The sequence below is a fragment of the Pezoporus wallicus genome, unplaced genomic scaffold (assembly GCF_028554395.1).
Source record: "Pezoporus wallicus isolate ANWC-B61680 ecotype Strahan unplaced genomic scaffold, APGP_CSIRO_Pwel_v1 contig_6155, whole genome shotgun sequence".
Taxonomy (NCBI): domain Eukaryota; kingdom Metazoa; phylum Chordata; class Aves; order Psittaciformes; family Psittacidae; genus Pezoporus; species Pezoporus wallicus.
The window spans coordinates 1,301,763-1,320,615 of record NW_026637610.1 but is presented as its reverse complement, the minus strand read 5'-3'; the positions used below and the strand labels follow the sequence as shown (position 1 = coordinate 1,320,615).

The 18,853-nt window shown below is 37.9% G+C and overlaps 1 protein-coding gene across 23 annotated transcripts in view; it reads right to left on the bottom strand.

Annotated features, from left to right (window-relative positions):
• RBFOX1 (RNA binding fox-1 homolog 1) overlaps positions 1 to 18,853 on the bottom strand; it is a 1,274,017-nt gene that overhangs the window by 712,195 nt on the left and 542,969 nt on the right. Inside the window, exon 1 of one of the 23 annotated variants that reach the window (XM_057406621.1) lies at positions 11,534 to 11,551. The exons of the other annotated variants lie outside the window; for them this stretch is intronic. Coding sequence (XP_057262604.1) covers positions 11,534 to 11,536 — 3 coding nt within the window. The 5' untranslated portion in view covers positions 11,537 to 11,551. Of the gene's footprint in view, positions 1 to 11,533; positions 11,552 to 18,853 lie in introns of those variants that run through there. 23 annotated transcript variants of the gene reach the window in all.

The window sequence follows — 18,853 nt, the reverse complement described above, 5'->3', positions numbered from 1 at the left end:
CCCTGGACTCATCTCAGGCTAAGCTGCAGAAACTAATTCCCCTTTCATCTTTCCATCGGGAAGGGCTTCACCAGTTCTAACGCACTTTTTTTATCCACAGTCCAAGCCCACAGTTTTCATCAGCTTGCAGCCAAGCCATATTAAACTACATTTGCTCTCAAGTTGTTGGCTCATTTTTGTTTGCATCAGTCACCATAGCCTAAGCTTCAGCCATTATATTTCTCCCCAGACAGCAGAGCCCTTTTTGAGAGCGATGAATTGTCAATGCGTAACTTAAAAAATGTACAGGCAATTCTTCCACATAAATGCCGGTCATCAACTACCTCCTTGCACTTAACCATATTTTATTTTGCACCTTTTTAATCTATAAAGCATTTCTAAAGTTAAAGAAATTCATTGTCTGACCTCCTGTATTTTTCTATCTTCTCACTACGTAACTTTTATTTTCTATATATTGTCCGGTTAACTTTAAACCTTGGTTTAAAATCTGATTCTATAATTTCAAAGACAACTAAGCCTTGCCAAGCCATTATGCTCCTCACTAGCAGTATGGAACACTGGTACCCTTTACAGTCCAACTGGGATCACCAACCCATGTTCTCCATATATAAACCATGTATGTGAATGCTGCTGGGTTGTTTTTGGGGGGGGTTTTGGTCTTTCTTGACAGGTGGGCATTTCAATCACAATGATAATACAATGTGAGCTACATTGTTGTTAAATTACAAGAGTCACATTTAACTATAGTCATTTTAAAATATATTATAAGCTACTGCCTTCATAAACGTGCTGTTTCTTTCCAGGAAGATGTAAATATCCTCACTTTCAGATTCTCTAGCAAGACTCTGGAACAACACAGGACTTTAAAGTCGTAAGAGGACTGCTAACTCATCCATCAAGTAAAGAGGACTGCTAACTCATCCATCAAGTATTTAAACTTTCCATAGCTATGATACTGTTGCAGACCCAAATCAACTCCTGGAAATATGAGCATAGGCATAGGACAAAGACATTGTAACCACATGACCATTTTAGGTGCATTTTTCCTATCTTCTCCAGAGGTTCTTTCCTACAAAATAATTTCTTTAACATAAGGGAAATATGGTATTGTGGGGGAACACAAAATTCAAGTATAAACAAAGATAAATCACAGCCAGATTTCCTGGGGGGAAAAAAAAAAAAAATAAAGCAAGCAAAATTTTCTTCTACCTCGGTAATCTCTAAATTCCTTTGAGAAATGTTTCTCCGAGCATTTAGAGTCAGTCAGAAATATAAAGAACATCACACAAGCAAATGTACTATCATATGTTGACTCATTCTAGGATTCCAGACAATCATTACTTGCAACAGGTCTCCATAATACAGAGATGTTTACCAGCCAGCTCCCAGCAGTTGTAAGCAGAAACAGGCACATCAATACTACTCATGAAGTTCTTAACAGTGTTTCGCTTTCACCAGCAGCTGTTAGACAACTTACAGAAAATGTAAAGGTGACCCATTAAATTTTCTATAGCAGCATTTTTTCCAGCTGCCTATCATCTGACTTGCTGTCAGAACCAGGATAGCCCTGACTTTCATTGGGCATATTTCAGTTATTATATACGTTTATAAAACACATAGTTACATTTTTATATGCACATATAACAGGGCCATTTTACAGAAAACCACAAAATGTTTAAATCATATATTTACAATACAATACTCAGGACTAGCTTTGGGCATAGACTAAGTAGGCAATTTGTTAAGGTTACAAGACACTCATGGACCACCTTTCCGTTTTCTTTAAGTAAAGTCACCAACCCATGGGATGGGAGTGGTTCATGCAAAATCTCCGGTTAGGTCAAATCCCAGCCTATATTCCAGGCTCACCAGGGCAGATGTGCAGGATACCACACCAGAGCAGTATTAGCTCCCAGCAGCGAGAGACAGAACTGACAAGGCCACACACATAGCCCTATCTTCTACACCTCTACCTTGCTTGATATGTTTCCTCTTCCCTCAGATTTTCCTGTGCTGCTGACAAGCACTGAGGCAGCTCAGAAAATACAACAGCAATGACCTCTTGTTGTGCTGAGCACTGCGGTATAATTGTCTGCTATATCCCAAACTGTATCTTTCCTCAGTTTTACATCCACTTTCATCCAATTTAACTGAATGACATTTTCTTAGCATTCTATGGCAAAACAGGAATACTTTCTAAATTGATTTCATAACATTAAATCTTCAGAACTGCTTCCTATCCTGTCTTATTCCATTTTCCCAGTGGTTTGATTTTAGGGTTTTTTTTTTGTCAGTTGTTCCACACAAAGCAGTGCTTTTATTAAATTATACATTATAAACCTCTTTTTGCAAGATTTTTTCACACAGGTATCTAAATATCTAATTTCTCTCAATTTTAATGGGATTGAGGCACTTCAATAAAACCATATATTTTAACTATAATTTTAATATATATAAATGAAGACTTGGATTTTTATTTTACCCTCACAGGATGTAGTTAATTTAGAAGTCATTTAGAGTTCAGGAGTTTCTAATGGACATTAACTTACAAGTAAAGTCCCCAGAAAATTAAATTTCTCTTCAGTGAGCCTTGCAAAGATTTTCTGAAGTTTCCATTTTCTTGACCTGCTAAAATATACTTTCTCTACTTTGTTTTAATACTGTTTTCAAAAGCAACAGTTTTTGTGTGTGGATATATCTTTGTCTGAAAATATATTAATAAAATTTAACTATCCTTATTCAAGAAACCAGACAGGAAGAAGTTGTTAATTTGTACGGTCTGCTTATTAATCTCACCATTCAACTGTGATCCTCTGTTTATTCTCTTGTCTATACTACATTTTTTCTTCGGTGACAGAGCAAGTATTTAGTAACGTGGGGTTTGGACTATGTCAACATTTACACTGCAGCATAAGGCACTAGAAAAAGTCTATCACTTGATCTGTACCTTATATTTTTTGTGTACCGAACAACAAATTACAGTTACAGTACTGCCCGCAGTGAGATGCCACAACACCATCTGCAACACGTTACTGTCTACAGCGCATGATGGTCAGAAGAACAGACCAAACTGCACAGCAGCTGCCACTGGTGCTGCTGAATACTCCCATATGGCATTGCAGAACAATGATATGGGCACCGATTTTGCTATTCCACTGCAGTTTTGTCTGGAAAATCATAATCTGCCTGAAACATATACACTATTACTAGGCTATCCAAATAAATATAATGGCTGTGACAGTTTAGTCACCTGTATGCTCATAGGTTTGGAAGCCCTCGTTGTGTTTGAGTCAGGATAAAAACATTTTCCTTCTTCCCATATTGAACTCACAGGAAAAGGGTTGTTAAAAACAAAACCTCTTTCCAAAATTCTCTTTTTTTGAAAGAGAATCATGTTTCATATACAATTTGCATCTTGCCTGTTCTCTTCAAGGAATTCTTTTCTGGCTAGGCATCTGAAGGAAGTATAACCTGGACTCGTTGCCACAGGCTAGATCAGGGTCATGTCACACGGGCGGAAGCACACAAACCTCTCATGAAGTTCCTGCGCTCCTGTGTTATCACCAGTTTTTCCATCGTGCCTGCTACTAACACAGTGACAACAAACAGGGAAGCGGAGAAGGGGGCAGATAACTCCCCAGCCAGAGGAACAGAGCTCAGAGCCGAGATCTCGCTGCACTTCTGTCCTTCCTGGTTGCTAGGCACACCTGCCCATGGGCTGTGGTGGGGCATTGTGAGGGAAGGCGCGGCTGCCTTCCATCCGGTTCCTGCCGCCCAGCGCGGGGCAGGGGTGAGCCCCTCAGCCTGTTCGCTTATGCTGCGTACTCCACTGAGGAGTACACACACATACACACACACACACACACACACACAGTGAACTGGATAGCAGGAAAATCTATGTAGAACCACAAAGGCTGAGATCAGTTGTAAGACATAAAGCAAAAATGTAATGATTCCAGTAACTCTTAGCTCAGAGGTGTTCTTCCATGAAGTGCCTCCCTCTATCAACACAATGGGAAGAAGTGTTTGACTCACTATATGAATCCAGGCCCCTCAAGAATAGGTCAGGTCCAGAATTGAAATTGTCATATAATAACAATTATTTTTTCATGGAGGAACCTGACCTACAAAACTCCCATGCTGGGAGCCTTCAACAAATAAGCTTTTTCCCTGGTATCACAGTTCCTGAACACAGCAAAATTTTCTTTCTTCTTTTTTCCCTTCCCAGTTTCCCTACTGTCCTCTTCTTTAGAGAGCAGGGAATTAGTATTCACTAACTGTGTCTTTGCAAAGGTTTAATCTCCTAGCAATTACCAATATGAGAGTTTCATTACATGCATGGTATGATAAATATTGAAGAGGTCTCCCAGCTGTTCCGATCAGGTTTAATACAGGCATGCACAATGGCAGGACGATGCCTCCATGGCCAACATCCTTCTCTGCAAGTGCAACTCAGAAGCACAGCACAAGCCCTGGAGGGTTGGACAGACAGCCACACTGGTGAGCTGATGCGGCTGGAGTCAAAGCCACCAGCAGCCATCCTTGCAGCTGATGGAGTCACTGATCACACTGATGGTGTATACCTGCAGGGTACATACTAAATCCACACTGCTGACTGAGTTGAAATCATAAAGCCCAATTCTAATATGGAAGCCCCTCTTGGGTACTGGAAGACCTATAAGCACAGAGATCCTACATACTAAATTTGGGTAGAAAAAAGACTGTACTTTGCGTCCACACCAAAAGATTTGTTTGATCCAGTAGCATTCTCAGATACTAGAGAAACAGTAAGTTCTGGATACCACATCTTACAGAAGAGCAAGAGTAAAGACCTGTGCTGGAAACCTAAGACAGAGCACCCAAATCATACTTTGCAGAAATACGCTGCCACCCCTCACCTGCAAGAAAATCTGATGCAAAGTGGTTCACATCTCAACATACTGCAGTATTTACAGTCAGTTTTAATTATACATTTCATAATCAGATTTGTTTCAGCAAGTGCTTTAAATTTGGAGGTGAGTAAGTTATAATTTGTTCTGTCTCAAACTTCTACCATCACATAAAGTTATAACAAAAAGATAGGTCCTTCTTTGTAGCTGGTGTAAATGGTATGACAGTACATGAGAAATCCTTTTCAACACAAACTGATTTTCCAAGGCCTGAAGAGGACAATTATGCTGTTATGTGCATACTTTGCAATAAGAGCAGGCAGCATGTTTCTAAGACATTTCTGGGCATACCCCGTCTGACCAATCCCTGTGCAAGCAAGTAATTTCTGTGCTGGGCACAGGGCTCTTCCCTGCAGTGTGACCTAACAGCTCGGGATACAAATTTCTCCAGCAATGAGAGCACAAAGTCTAGACTTGACTCCTCTGTTCTGTGTCTGAATTCAGTATTTCTGGTGACCAGGAGTAACATTCAGCATGACAAATAATTTAATGAACTACTAATGCAGAGTTGACCTTCACTGAAAGTACTGTTTAATTAGCCAGTTTTTCTGAAGTCAGGCATAAGAATGCTAAACCATTTCTGAACAGGTGCAGGAGGCACATGTTAATTTTAGTAGCAAAGGTCATTACATGCGTATTTCTGCACTTTTTCCTGGCATCCCTCCCATCAGAGGATTACTTATGTATGACTGTGACGACAAAGAAAAGGAAAAAATTTTCATGTTCTTTCAGCTTTAACTTAGCAAAGTCCTGTCTCCTAGCTCCTTTATACATTTAAAAAATACATCTAAATCTAGTACTGAGAAAGGAAATACATTATCTTGCAAATGAAAGTGATAAGATTAGATTAGCGCCTACATAGCTGAAAAGTACTTGTTATATATGTTTTCATACTCATGTAGAGTACTGTTGGGGGGGGAGGGAGAGCGTGCGGCATCAAAGCAGAGTTAAGGGACATTTTAGTATAAGCCTGAAAAAGGAACACACCACTCACTGAACAGGAAAAAGAACTATGTAAATTAACCCACGCCTGACAATCAGAATTGTAAAACTTCTTCCTCTGAAAGCAAAGATCAATTTCTACTTTAATCTATGAGCATGAGATGTGAATCAGTAACTTTGCAGAGAAATAAAGATTTCTTCGCTTGTCTAGATTTATCTTACCAGACTGAAGAAGTGGGTTTCATGTTAGAGACTGCTTTTTTTTTCTTTAAATCTTATTGCCTGAGGAAGTGTGAAAACAGCCTCAAGAAAAAGTCAGCTCTAACAAGACTGAGCTTATTCTCTCCCTCTCTCTTTCTCTGTTTCATGCTTCAGACTTTGATGCTTCAGAAGAAGTATTAAAAGTAGCCAACCCCAGTGAGAACATGAAGAATGTATCAGAAACAGCTCCTTACTACAACGTTTTCCTAAGGTACAAAATGTACATATTTTCTTTCAAATTCTTCGCTTGTTTTCTTGGTGGGAAGTAGGTATCACATTTTCAAATTTAATAAAAATGCTGCAAATGTACAATCTATTTTATAGTTGAGAAATGTATTAAGGATTTTATGTACAAGGACAGAGGTGCTAGTAGTTGCAGCAGGTTAGCTTGTTAGGGTGTGGTGAGGTCGTGGGGTTTTGTTGTGTATTTGTTTTGGTTTTAAACCCAGGAATTAGCTAGGAAATTAAGACATTATTTGGAGCATCCCCAAAGAACAGACTGAGCACACAGCTGCTGCTGGTAGCTCCACAAGTGACAGAAATTGAAGGGTTTTTCCCATTTTTTTTTCCCCCAAAATAATACACACCAACTTTTATTACCTGCAACCTGCATTCAGAAAGAAGTAGTTCTCCAGGGAATGTTACAGTAGCTTGCTAGTCCCTCAGCTTTACACATTGGAGCCTGATAGCACACAGGTCAACGTCGCATATTCATTGGTAGAGGACTGGTTCACTAAGATGAAGGTGCTGTTATTTACACAGGAAAAAAAATAATCACACATACAGAAAATGAGAGGTGAGATTATCAGTGAACTCCTAGAAGGTATAAACTAGGTAAGGCATGTTAATTTTGTTGAAAATCACTTCGCATTATTTAACTGGCTGCCTCCCTGTCAAACCAAGTAAACAGAGAAAGGATGCCAAGCTGGGGGTAAATTTCATGCCTTGTTGTCACAGAAAGGCTTCTGGCATCTGTAACAAAAATTTATGCCAGATAAATGATTATTGTCTTGAAGCCTCTTAAAGAAAGCTTTTCTTGTCATTGGTCTGGGCATGGGATTCCTTCTGGCACTGTGCTTTTCAAACCTTGCCTAACATGGACTAGCTGCTGTAAATGTATTGCTGATTTAAAAGAAAACTTAAGTTGGTATCAGCTTTGACCATCAATTTCAAAGCCCCTGTCTGGCTGTGTAAAATCATGATTTCAAGGTTGTCCTTGTTGGTGGCGGCTTTTTTTTAAACAAGAGAGGCTCTAGGAATGGGGAAGGATGATGCACCAGCTCTTTTCTGACTTTCCTAACACTATGCTGAGATTCAAACACTGTGTCTTGGATAGAGACAGCTCCCCCAACAGCAGGTCTGCCCTTCCCAGTGCTCTCCTTAGCACTGGGTTTGGATTCCTAGATTTTGGCGTTAGTGGTCCCACAGTTGCAGTCAGTCACATCAGAGCAAGTTGATGCAAACAAAAATCTAACGATACAAAAAAGGATTAATTTTCAGTCAGATAAGCTTCCTGATCCAGCCAACAGTGAAAAGGATATTATCTTCATACTCATATGCATTCCAGGATTTTACTACCAAAGCTTCAGGAGAAAATACTAGGAAATTCTGGGTGCTTTAGATATGCATACTCCACAGCAGAGCACGTTTTTGTTGAAGCTGTGATATTACTGTTCCAAATCAACTAACAGCTCAGTGCTTTCAAAGATAGTTTTTTTCCCATTCTTTTCTTTTTGGATGAGCAGGCATTCAACTATTAGGAAGAACAACATTTTGATTCAAGTCATCCCTAGGTCATGGAAACTAATATACACATTCCGTTCTATGATACGAATTTCCACCCCCCACCCCCCCCCCGTCATAAAAGCAGATTACTATAAATCACATTTGTACTGAAATAAACATGAGACAATGGGGAAAATAGTTGACCACATTCTTCTTATGCAGGCCCAGATTATTAGTGGTTATGTTAAATATAGACATTCACATCCAAGCCATTAATGCATACTTAAAATGCATCAATAATTCAGTAATTTTTAAGTTCAACCTGGGAAATCACCTTGTACAGATAATATATAGCACAGCACTGTTAGATCATAAGCCATCAAGCGTGAAAATGATCAAAATACGGCCGATGTCTTTTGTACCTCAGAGTATTTCAGACCTCAAACTGCCCATGAAGTTCTGATACATTCTTATACCAGAAGAGCACCTATTTGAAAGGCTTTGACCTCGCATTTAGAGCATATAATACTGCAAGAGTGGATATGAGAAACTGCTGAAATTGGCAGTATAGAAATGCCACACAAACTGGTACAAAAACCATCCGCTACCTAAAATCAAGGGATGGAAAGCATTTTGTGATACTTCCATTTCCATTGTGTATATCTGTGCTATGTGACAAAGGAAAAAAAAAAAAACATTGGAAAGCAAAGCACTCTCTGTGTCTCTCACATAAAGACACTAATAGCTCAATCTCACCATGGTGCCAAGGTTCCTATAGTTTTATCATTAAAGATTTTGGTCAGTCATCTGTGGTGGTAATTATCACATAAATTAACTGAGAGACAAGAAAACCAGAATGTAAGACAAAATCTCACCTCCAGCAACAAAGTATAGGACTTCATTTTCCAGTAATATTTTCAAACCTAACACCAATGATGAACCAAGGGTTTTTTTCTGGAATATTGCTTCGGTTACGGAAAGCAAGTCTATTAGTCAGTGCCATTTACCCCCTGGTATCCAGCTTTTATCTGCTGACCTGTCACAATAAAACAATTCTGAAGATGTATTTTCAGATACAGGTGATTAGCACAGCAAGGGAAGCAGCAGAGTGAAAATTCTTTTTCGGGTAAGTGTTGCTTGCAAGGAGTGTAGGTAGAAGGAAAGGCAAAGAACTAATCAGTTTGGCTACACTAGACTACAGCACTCAAACTTTTGTGTCGTGGGGTTTGTTTGTTCGTTTTTTAGATAAGGGTATTGGGCTTCAAAAATAGTTCGGATCCCACTCAGTTCTGCATGGGGATGTTATCTCTTCAATGCATTCAGCTGACAAACCTTTCTTTAAAGATGTGTTTAAGTAAGGGCAGATGGCACCTGGAGATTTCACTACTCCATTCAAATTTTATTTCTGCTGTCCTTGATAGAGCTGGACCATTTTTATTTATTTCTTTATTAAGATCTCCAATGACAGAGATCTCTCCCTTGTACTAAAAGATGCTTACTATTAAGAAGCCTGCATTGCATTTATTGTCTGGTTTAGGGTATTTTCTTCTCATTTAAATTCAATGTTCATCCTTCAAACAAGCAAAAGATTAAACTCCGTAACTGCTGTGGGACAGACATTAGGTCCCCTTCACAACATGTCACAATTTGGAATGTTAGGAGATCACACTGGGAAGGGTGGTTGCCGATGTAAATGAAAGGTTGCGACTATTATCTAATTAAATTAAGTCATTCACTACACTCTGCAAGGTAATATTCTCTCTTTTCCTTTTCTCTTCTTGCTTCTCCACTCAAGTATGTAATGATTATGCAAAAAGCATCTGACCTTTACAAGTGGGTTACATGAATACTGTACATTAACCTGTAACACCATCACTTCTGCATTGTTTAATTAGTCACAGGTTGGCTGAGGATGGGAGGGACCTCTGGAGGTGGTCTGGTCCAGCCCCACTGCCCAAGCAGGCCACCCAAAGCTGTTTGCCCAGGACCATGTCCAGCTACCTTTTGAGTATCTCCAAAGTAGGACACCCCAAAACGTCCCCGGGAAACCTGTACCAATGCTCAATCACCCTCACAGTAAAAAACGTGTTTTCTGATGTTCAGAGGGAACCACCTGCATTCCAGTATATGCTGACACGCAAGCTGGTTGAGTAAGGGAGATTGGCCATGATGTGAAATGAACTAATGACATTTGGGAAATCTTGGCACACAAAGACAAAACCACCACCCAAAAACTCCAGACAAATCCAATCCCCAAAATTTTAACAGCAGCAGCTAATCAGCTGAGGTTGGTGAATTAACCCAAGTTTGCATCAAAGTTCGCATTATGAATTTTTATACGATTGCTTTCTGTTCTACCAGTCTCATCCTAACTTCCATATGCCAGTGGCTTGAGCAGACTGTGAGGTGGCAGAAGTCACTAGGAGATATTTTTCTCTTTTACACACAATAATGATGACTTGTGAATAATGTGCGCATGTTACAACACTTCTTTCCACAGGCTTCTGTAATGATTACATGACATTAACTACAAGAAAAATCTGGGAAAAAAGAAAATACAAATGGAACAATCTGAAAAAGATCTGTCTCAAGTTATGTTTCATTTTTTTATGAGCTTAGTTTACCATCACTGTGGAGGAGGTTGTTGCAGGCTCCCCTTGCAAACCCCCTGCATGAACAACCTCCCACAGATCCAAAGCAGGACCAAGTGTAAATGAGAAAATAACATCAGAGGAAATAATGAAAAACACAGGCAAAATTACTGTTTTTCTGTCTGGATGAACACCTTTTCTGCTTAAGAATGCCTCCCACTTGATAATGGGAAACAAGAGAATGTGAATTTAGATAAGAAAAGTAAATAAACTATAGATACTTGCAGTAACTGGAGCTCTCCTGAAGTATGAATACTTTTCAAGAAAGAAAACTGCTCTGTGCAACTGGTATCAAGACACATGCAACTATCAACCAAGTCAATGTTTATTACTTTTTTATGCAAAAACAAAAGCAACATAAAAGCAATGTTGAAATTAAAAGCAATGTGGAATTAAGTACAAATCACCACATCTGTCTCAGTATGGTTAACACTACAGAATTGTTAAGACCAGATTTGAGAACATTCTGAAATTACTTGCATTTTAATTCTTCATGGATGTCCACTACTCTGTTAAGTTATCACAAGCCAATGGTTCCCTCTATGCTTACACAGAGAATAATACAGAGAGAAGAATACTCAGGAAATGCTGCAGGATGTGGGGCCAGAAGCTGGCTAACCAGAAATTATATACCTGCTGAAAAGATTTTCAGACTTCAAGGAGTAGCTTATTTAGGGCAATCAGGAAATTATGAGTACAGAGAAGTGGATCAAAATTGCCCAGATCTAAGAAGTTTTTAGTTTCAATACAAGGAAAAAATCATAATCACAGGATAGTTCAATAATGTCAGCACCAAAGCCACACATTGTCCCAGATGAATTCTGGTTTGCAAACCACGTGTTTTCTGAAGAGGCTAATATTAAAGACCTGGAAATATGTTAATTTTTTTGTAGCTGCACTGCTTTTACCATCGGGTAAATACCAAGATGATTTCTAATTACACAGTAGACTAATTGCATGTTACCTAAACAAAAATTTGAGATGAAAGTGGATTCACAAACTCACCATCTGGAAGAGTTCAGATGAGGAAGTCCCACATTTTCTATTTACAGTATTTATTTCATTGTACTGTCTTTATCAGGAAGAATATATTAAAAAATAAAAATTAAAAAAATAAAGATACAGAAGAATAATCTGGGGGTCAGTTTTGCCATGAGTATTCTTAAGTTTCAGTAAAGACCTTACAACTTTGTAAAAAGAAAACTTTTGAGTTACAATGCATAAAGACAATTATAAGGGGTAAGACACAAGAATGGTTGAAAGAACCAGGTAACCTAAACAAAGATAGAAGGCAAATGATGCAAGTCTACGGGAACAGTAAATGGAATACACAGGAGCAGCACAAAGCAGCCAGTGCTGTTAACACAATGATTACTGAGCTCCCTGATAGTATAGACAGAATCAGAATTTTTGTGTATAGCATTTGATAATATTGCATGTATTACAAGTGAAAGTACTGACATAGTATTTTAACCTAATAATTAGATTCATCAAATTTATTAATTTTACTAAGGTACACAAGATTATTTTAATAAAAATTCTGTATTAAAAAAAATACAGAAGTATGAATTCAAATGTAGAATCACTACACAATATAGGAGTGGGGTTTTATTTAAGAAGTAATTTCTTTTGCTTATAAATCAATGCACTTTACAAAAGGAAGCCAAGCATTAACTTAGTTTAATTATTATCTTAATTTTACTGAGACAAAACAAAAGCACAGAAAAGGGAAAGAAATGCCAAAGGAAACAGGCAGCAATGAACAGTAAAAACTACAGCCCATGCTCAAAAATTCTCAGGTTAGTACCTACTGTTATACATTGTAGCATCTTTAAACAATAAATTCTAATATTAAATAACCTTTTTTAATGTCTTTTGATTAACTTTTTATTTAAACAAAAAAGTTTATAACATCTCCTGTGTTTTTCTGAGAGATGTCTTTGCAGCAGTGCCTTTGAGTTGCTGCAGCAAGGGCCCAATTTAGCAACTGGATCAATATCAACTTTGTAGGCTCCAGTGTAAGATGAAGAGTGTGCACAGTCTCTTTGTCCAGCATACAACCCTGACTGAGCTAAGTGGAAACCCATTTTTTATTGGGCAGAGATTCACTATCTGGCACTGTTGGCTGGAAAGCAACATATTTCTTGTGCAGAAACTTTTATTTTAAAGTACCTTGACTATTTGTAAGGAAGTGCCAAAAAATTCTAATCACATCTATCGCTTAAGTGTTTTTTTCTTAGTTAGCTAACTTTGCAGTTTACAATCTATACCCACACACACATCTGGTAATGTCAGCTTTTAATCTTCTCAACTCCAATGCCTGCCTTAAATTCATTACTAATACCACATTAATCTTTTTAGCCCATCTACACATCTCCCCTGGCTCAACAACTGATAATTTGCTCTCATTAAAAACAAACAAAAGTGTAACCTACAATGAGCTGTTAGCAACCAAAGATGGGGAGCGTGTGCTTTTCTGCATGACACATATTTAGCACTTTTCAAATGAAAATATCAAATGGACTTCCTAAATGAATTTCACGAGGAGTAGAAAATTCAGTTAAAAAAACCCTAAGAGTTTTTTAAATATAACAAGAAGCATGGGAAACGAAAGGTACTCTCCGACCACTTAAGTTTTATGTTCTAAATATAGTAGATTATGCATTCTGATAGGTGGTAAACACTAGAAGAGGATTTTGAACCAAGAATTAGCCTAAGAATTATGCCATTAAGCAGAAACCTTCAGTCAAACTGTAGGAAACTGCTTCACACAGACATTTACCAGAATGAATCACTACATTTCTAGTTTGCTTCTGATCCAAGAATATACGCATGAAAGCAAGGTGCACACATGCTGGAAGAATCACAGAGCATATGCACTTAACAGTGGATAAGCTCATATTGAAGTGCACTACAGAACAGATTCAGCATAAGGTAAATATTTATCATAACCCAAGTTTATTAAAAACCATTCCTGACCGCTTGCCCGGTTGCTTAGAGTGCCTGGTTAGATGTTCTTCTTCTTAAGCTTTTAACTTAGGAGGGCAAAGCATGACAATGGTAGCAAGAAATGGTGGAAGCTTCATCTGTTTGGGTTTGGGTTTTGGGTTGGGGTTTTTTGTCTGTGTTTTAAACACCCAGTGCAAAGGACTCCTCCTTACCTATTAGTCAGAGAATCTCCTAGTTTGCAATTATTTAAAATAGAACTAGGATAAAATTATATAAAGCCTTGCCAATATTGAAAGTCATATAATCCATAATAAAATAGAAACATGAATTTATGAATAAACTATGAAGTCACAGATACTAAAAAAAACTTCTAAAATTTTCTCTTCTATGATGAAATATCTGGTCTCCTGTTGCCTGAGAGAACTCTTTTCCCTAGATTTACATTGATATCATGGGGGGGACGGGGGGAAGCAAACAAAACTCCACCAAACCCCAAACCAACACCTAAACCAACTGCATCTTCCTTATTTTTACAGCTAATGGGGAAAAAATGATGCATGAAGACAGCTTCCTGCATACAACTGAGAGGATGCCTGCAGCCCTTATTTTCTCCTGACAAACACATTTAGTTACAAAACCATCTATCCCTAACTAGAATAGAGCTTTAAATATATCTTCTACATTATGAAGGTTTTTCTATATTTATTTTACTATTCTGGTTATAAAAAAGAAATTATTTTAATCAAAGGGTTAAGGGGATAACTTGACATTCAAAACAGCTCTTACTCAACTACAGTAGAAGTAGTTTTCAGGTAGTTTCCTTCGCCTTCCCAGTGCAGAACAGTTAATTCACCTTACAGGCACTAATTTCCAGCCTCAGGATGCTCCACTAAAAGATAGTATACCAGCCAAATTGCTGAGAGCTGGCTCCTGGTAAGCTCCAGCCAGCCCATCTGTAGATAATTTTAGAAGTCACAGATGCAGCAATAACCACTGGCAAACCTGATGTATCAAAGGCTGCAATGAAGGCTTGGAGTTCACTTCAGACAGATGTTCTGGCAAAGAAGAATAGCTTACTGGAAAAAAAAAAAAATCCAATAAACTCTGTGACCGTTATCTACTCAGGAACCAGCAGTTTGCCCTCAAATGTACTTGTAGCAGTGAGAAATGGCATCTCGTGTATTTTTCTAGTCAGTCTTTGCAATTTCTTCAGTCGTACTTCCCATACCTGCAACTTCTTTGCCATCCTCCATCACTTATTTGGCTAGTTGCTTGCTAACTGCAGCTTCTTTGCACTTAAAACAGTCATTGTGTTTCATCATATCTAAATAATTAGGCTAATGAATCAACAGAAGTAAACCTACTGTCAACAATGCATCGCAGATAATATCACCGATGTTTATTTGGGAATCATTAATAATGCCTTTGACAAAATAGAGGTTCCCCTGTTTTCTCTTCTGCTCTGCTTTGTTAAAACACAGAGCTGCAGTCCAACACCTCCCAAGCTGAGCACGTGAAGTGCTTTCTCCACAAGAGCTTACCCACTGCACCTATGCTAACACAACACCCCCGGAGCTGCTGACACTACAGCAGCAACTCTGGGTGTAAACAAGTCCTCTGTGAGTGACAGACTCCTGTTCTACAAAAGCAATAGAGATTTGCTCTTAGAGAAGTCCTTATGTCTGCTTTTCCCTCTGAAGAGAGACTCTGGGCCTCCAGAGACAGCAAATAATTCATTGTAGATATGCTGATCACACATATGCACACTGAGGAAATGCCTGCATTTTCTTTCTCTCTCATTTTACTCTTATTTTGCTGTTTGTACTGTAACATATAAGCTACTTTTCATGTTTGGTTTGGGTTGGTTGTGTTTTTTTCTTCCCCACATTAGATCACAAGCAGTATAGTGGACAAACTCACAGATGTTTCTACTAAATTTCATTTGTTTTATCATCTCTTACAGGTATTTCTTATGAGGAAGATAAAATGACGGTACTTAAGTCATAATACTAATACATGAGTTAAGGAAATATTCAAATACCAGTTCAGACCAGCAATTTGGTTTCCTAAATGTTTGCTGGAAAGCCAAACCAAACCTGGTCTAGTACTCTCAAATCCGTTGGAGCATATATTTGCAAAATACACACAGAACTGAGAAGCGTTTCTTTAGTCAATAAAAAAAAAACTGAAAAAGTTCCTGGGTTTTTTAGGTCTTAATATTAAGCTGATTAAATGTGGAGCCATTGCAGTTTACCACAACCAATATTGAGAACAAAATTAAAAGTAAGTCGAAGTGAATTTTAAGCTTACTGAAAAAGCTGAAAAAAAGAGAAAATATATGAAGAATCAAATTATATGCCTGCAAAGATAGTTTATAGAAAAGGCAGTCCTAATTTGAAGATTGTAGCATGTTTTGAATTTCAAACACACCGTATTTTTGCAAAGCACATAACCCTCATAGATCATTTTGGAATCTAAAATAATGTGAACCAATTCAATTCAACAGAAGATGGCTTCCAACAAAGCTACTGCTACTTCAAAAGAATTAAATATACCTTTTTCATCATAATTCAACAACTCATTTGAAAAGCCAATGAATACCTTAAATGTCAGTTCCTACCTTTACATTTTCTATTACATATTCATAGATACACTACAATTTTTGTATACAAAACATAACTAAGTCCTAGACACTAAAGTCTTAAATACATTTCTAATGCTATAGACCAGATGAAATGCATCACTCCCAAGACATAAAGGCTGTTTCATTTGTATTTCGCATTTCAGGTCTTTCTGAAACTGAAACCAATCTTTTTCTTAAATGTGAAAATGTAGACACTACCTAGGGTTATGTCCTTCAGAAATCTTACAAAAAGATGTCCTTTTGTTTTCAGTCACACAACTGCTTACAAGCTGGAAGTTGACTGGTTTTCTGAAGCAGTTTGCATGAGTTAGAAAGTTTTAGAAACACGTGGTTCGGTGTTTTTTTAGGCAGAGACCTTTCGTGCTGAGCTTTTTTTTTGCCTCAAAAGAGAATCCTGAATGTTTCAGAGAAGGCTACACACATGAAAAATACTCTAAGCATCCATTAATACTATCAGAGAAAGCATTTAGAATTTCTCAAGAGGAAGTACAAACATCGTCATGTAGTTTATCATACGTGTTTAAGGAGAAATAAAATAATTTAAATAAACCACTTCCAGAGAAGCACAAAGTAAGATTTCAGTAAAGCTTTGTCAAGCCACCAGTCCCCAGAGAGCACCAGGCCTGTTAATGTGCACATTCACACATGGTTTCATTAATGTAAATAACTACTGATTTTGTTGAGATCATTCAACTGAGTGTACCATATACACAAACTGGAAATCATGAACAATCAAAACAAAATCCTCCCAAGGATTCAACAATCTGAAGACAAGACTCACTATTTAAGAGATTTCTGAATCTTTGTAAATCTGACCATACCTTCATTTTACAAACAGGATAGGTCAGATCCTGGGCCAATAGGCACAAGGAGATCAAAGCCATTATTTTTAAATGCTGGTTAGCTAAACAGAGATGCAAAGTTCACACAATGTATAAAAAATCAACACTGTATCACAACCCGTAGTTTCAAATATAATGTGAAAAATACAATGCAGATTCATATAAGACTGAAAAATAAATCCACGTTATGTTACAGTTTGAGATATCTTTGCAGAGCTATAAAAGAGCTTCAAAGCCTGCATTAGAGTTTGAAAAGCTACTATCATTATTGACCTAAAATATCTAAATAATGAGCTACTGCCTTCCAATTCTGCTTGAATCAGCCTTTGAGACAACTGTCTTCTAGCAAACAGCTTCAAGACAGTTCTACAGAATGTATGTTAGAGACATTTCAGCATAACCCCCCAGGCAGTCCCATGTTTTGGGACAATTCTAGGTAGAAGTCAGGACTAACAAGCAAACAGAGTGTTCAAAACAGTGGAAACTGCTGATGAAGTCTCCCTATTCCAGACGGCCTACTAAATAATCATTAAGATTGACATCTCCTAAGACATCTATATGAACAGAAAAGCTTTTTTACTGGATTGCATCATTTAAAGGAAGAAACTCTGTCCAGCAATGATCACTATATGTTTAAAAAGAATATAAGTATCAGTCTTCCCCACAATAATTTGCAAAGAAGGACATCCTGCATTTTGTTGTGTAAGGAAATACTGCACATTTAGACAATTATTCTTTATTTGTTTATATATTTTTCATCTAAAATATCCAGTGGCAAAAGTTTGTAGACTGGCATTATATATCAGGAAAAAAAAAATCTATTCAAGAGTCATTCCTTGATCATTTTATTGTGCCTGTAATGCTTGCCTTATGAGTCATATCATTATAATATCACTATTCAAATAATATCAGTAATAATTTCAATCTATCACTTTTGTCTCATTTCACTCTCCTGTCAACTCTTTTCCAAGGTAGAGAGCTCTAGCAGGTATTTCATGTCTTCCCTGTACAGAAGCTATTCCATACCTCTGAGCACTCCTTCCACCCTAGCCCGCACTACACCTTTTTGAGGCAGTCTAACCAGAACTGCACCCAGGGAGCACAGGGAAGACCAGTGCCAGCTCCAGCAGAGACAGCCCTATATTACTGAATGTCTTTCCTGAAAATTGTCAAATACTCTATTTGCTTTTTTGACAGCTGTCAAGCATCGAACTAATGCCTCTGAGATCTCCATCTGATGTTTCCAAGAAAGGCTTCTGAGCAATAATAGTCACGCACTACCTCCTCAGGAATAGATTTACATCTAGTGTGAAATTTTGAAAGTAAATTTTGTTCTGTCACTTAATCCTACAGCTTCCTGCACTTTCCCAGTCAGTCCTGGTTTTGTCTGTTCTGAATAATTCTGGCTCAACAGAAAATCATGTAATTATTTTAGCCCTTTTACACAGTAATAGCATAGATTCTCATGGACTTCTATCTGTAAAACCACTTCACTGTAAAAATGAACCATTTATGCATACCAGTGAAATACTAGGGGATCTACTTCGTTACACTTCAGCCTCCTTGTTCACCAGGCATATATTTAAAATTTCTCCATCACTTCTCCTTTCTGTGATGAGAGGAAGACCCTAATATCTAGGCTCTGTTACCAAAGTCTGTGTTAGGTTACTGCTCTCTTCTGGTTCTCGCTGGATTTTCCCACTGACCTCCTTATCTTTACAACTATCCCAACTTCTCTTTTCCCAGTATAACATATAGTTGCTATCTGCAGTACCTGCCCTTTTATCAGCAACAACCTCATCTACCCCTAACCCAGTGCTGCAAAATCTTTCTGTAATTCTGTGTGATTTTTCTGGAGTAATTGCATCATCAGCAAATAAAGACAGGGTC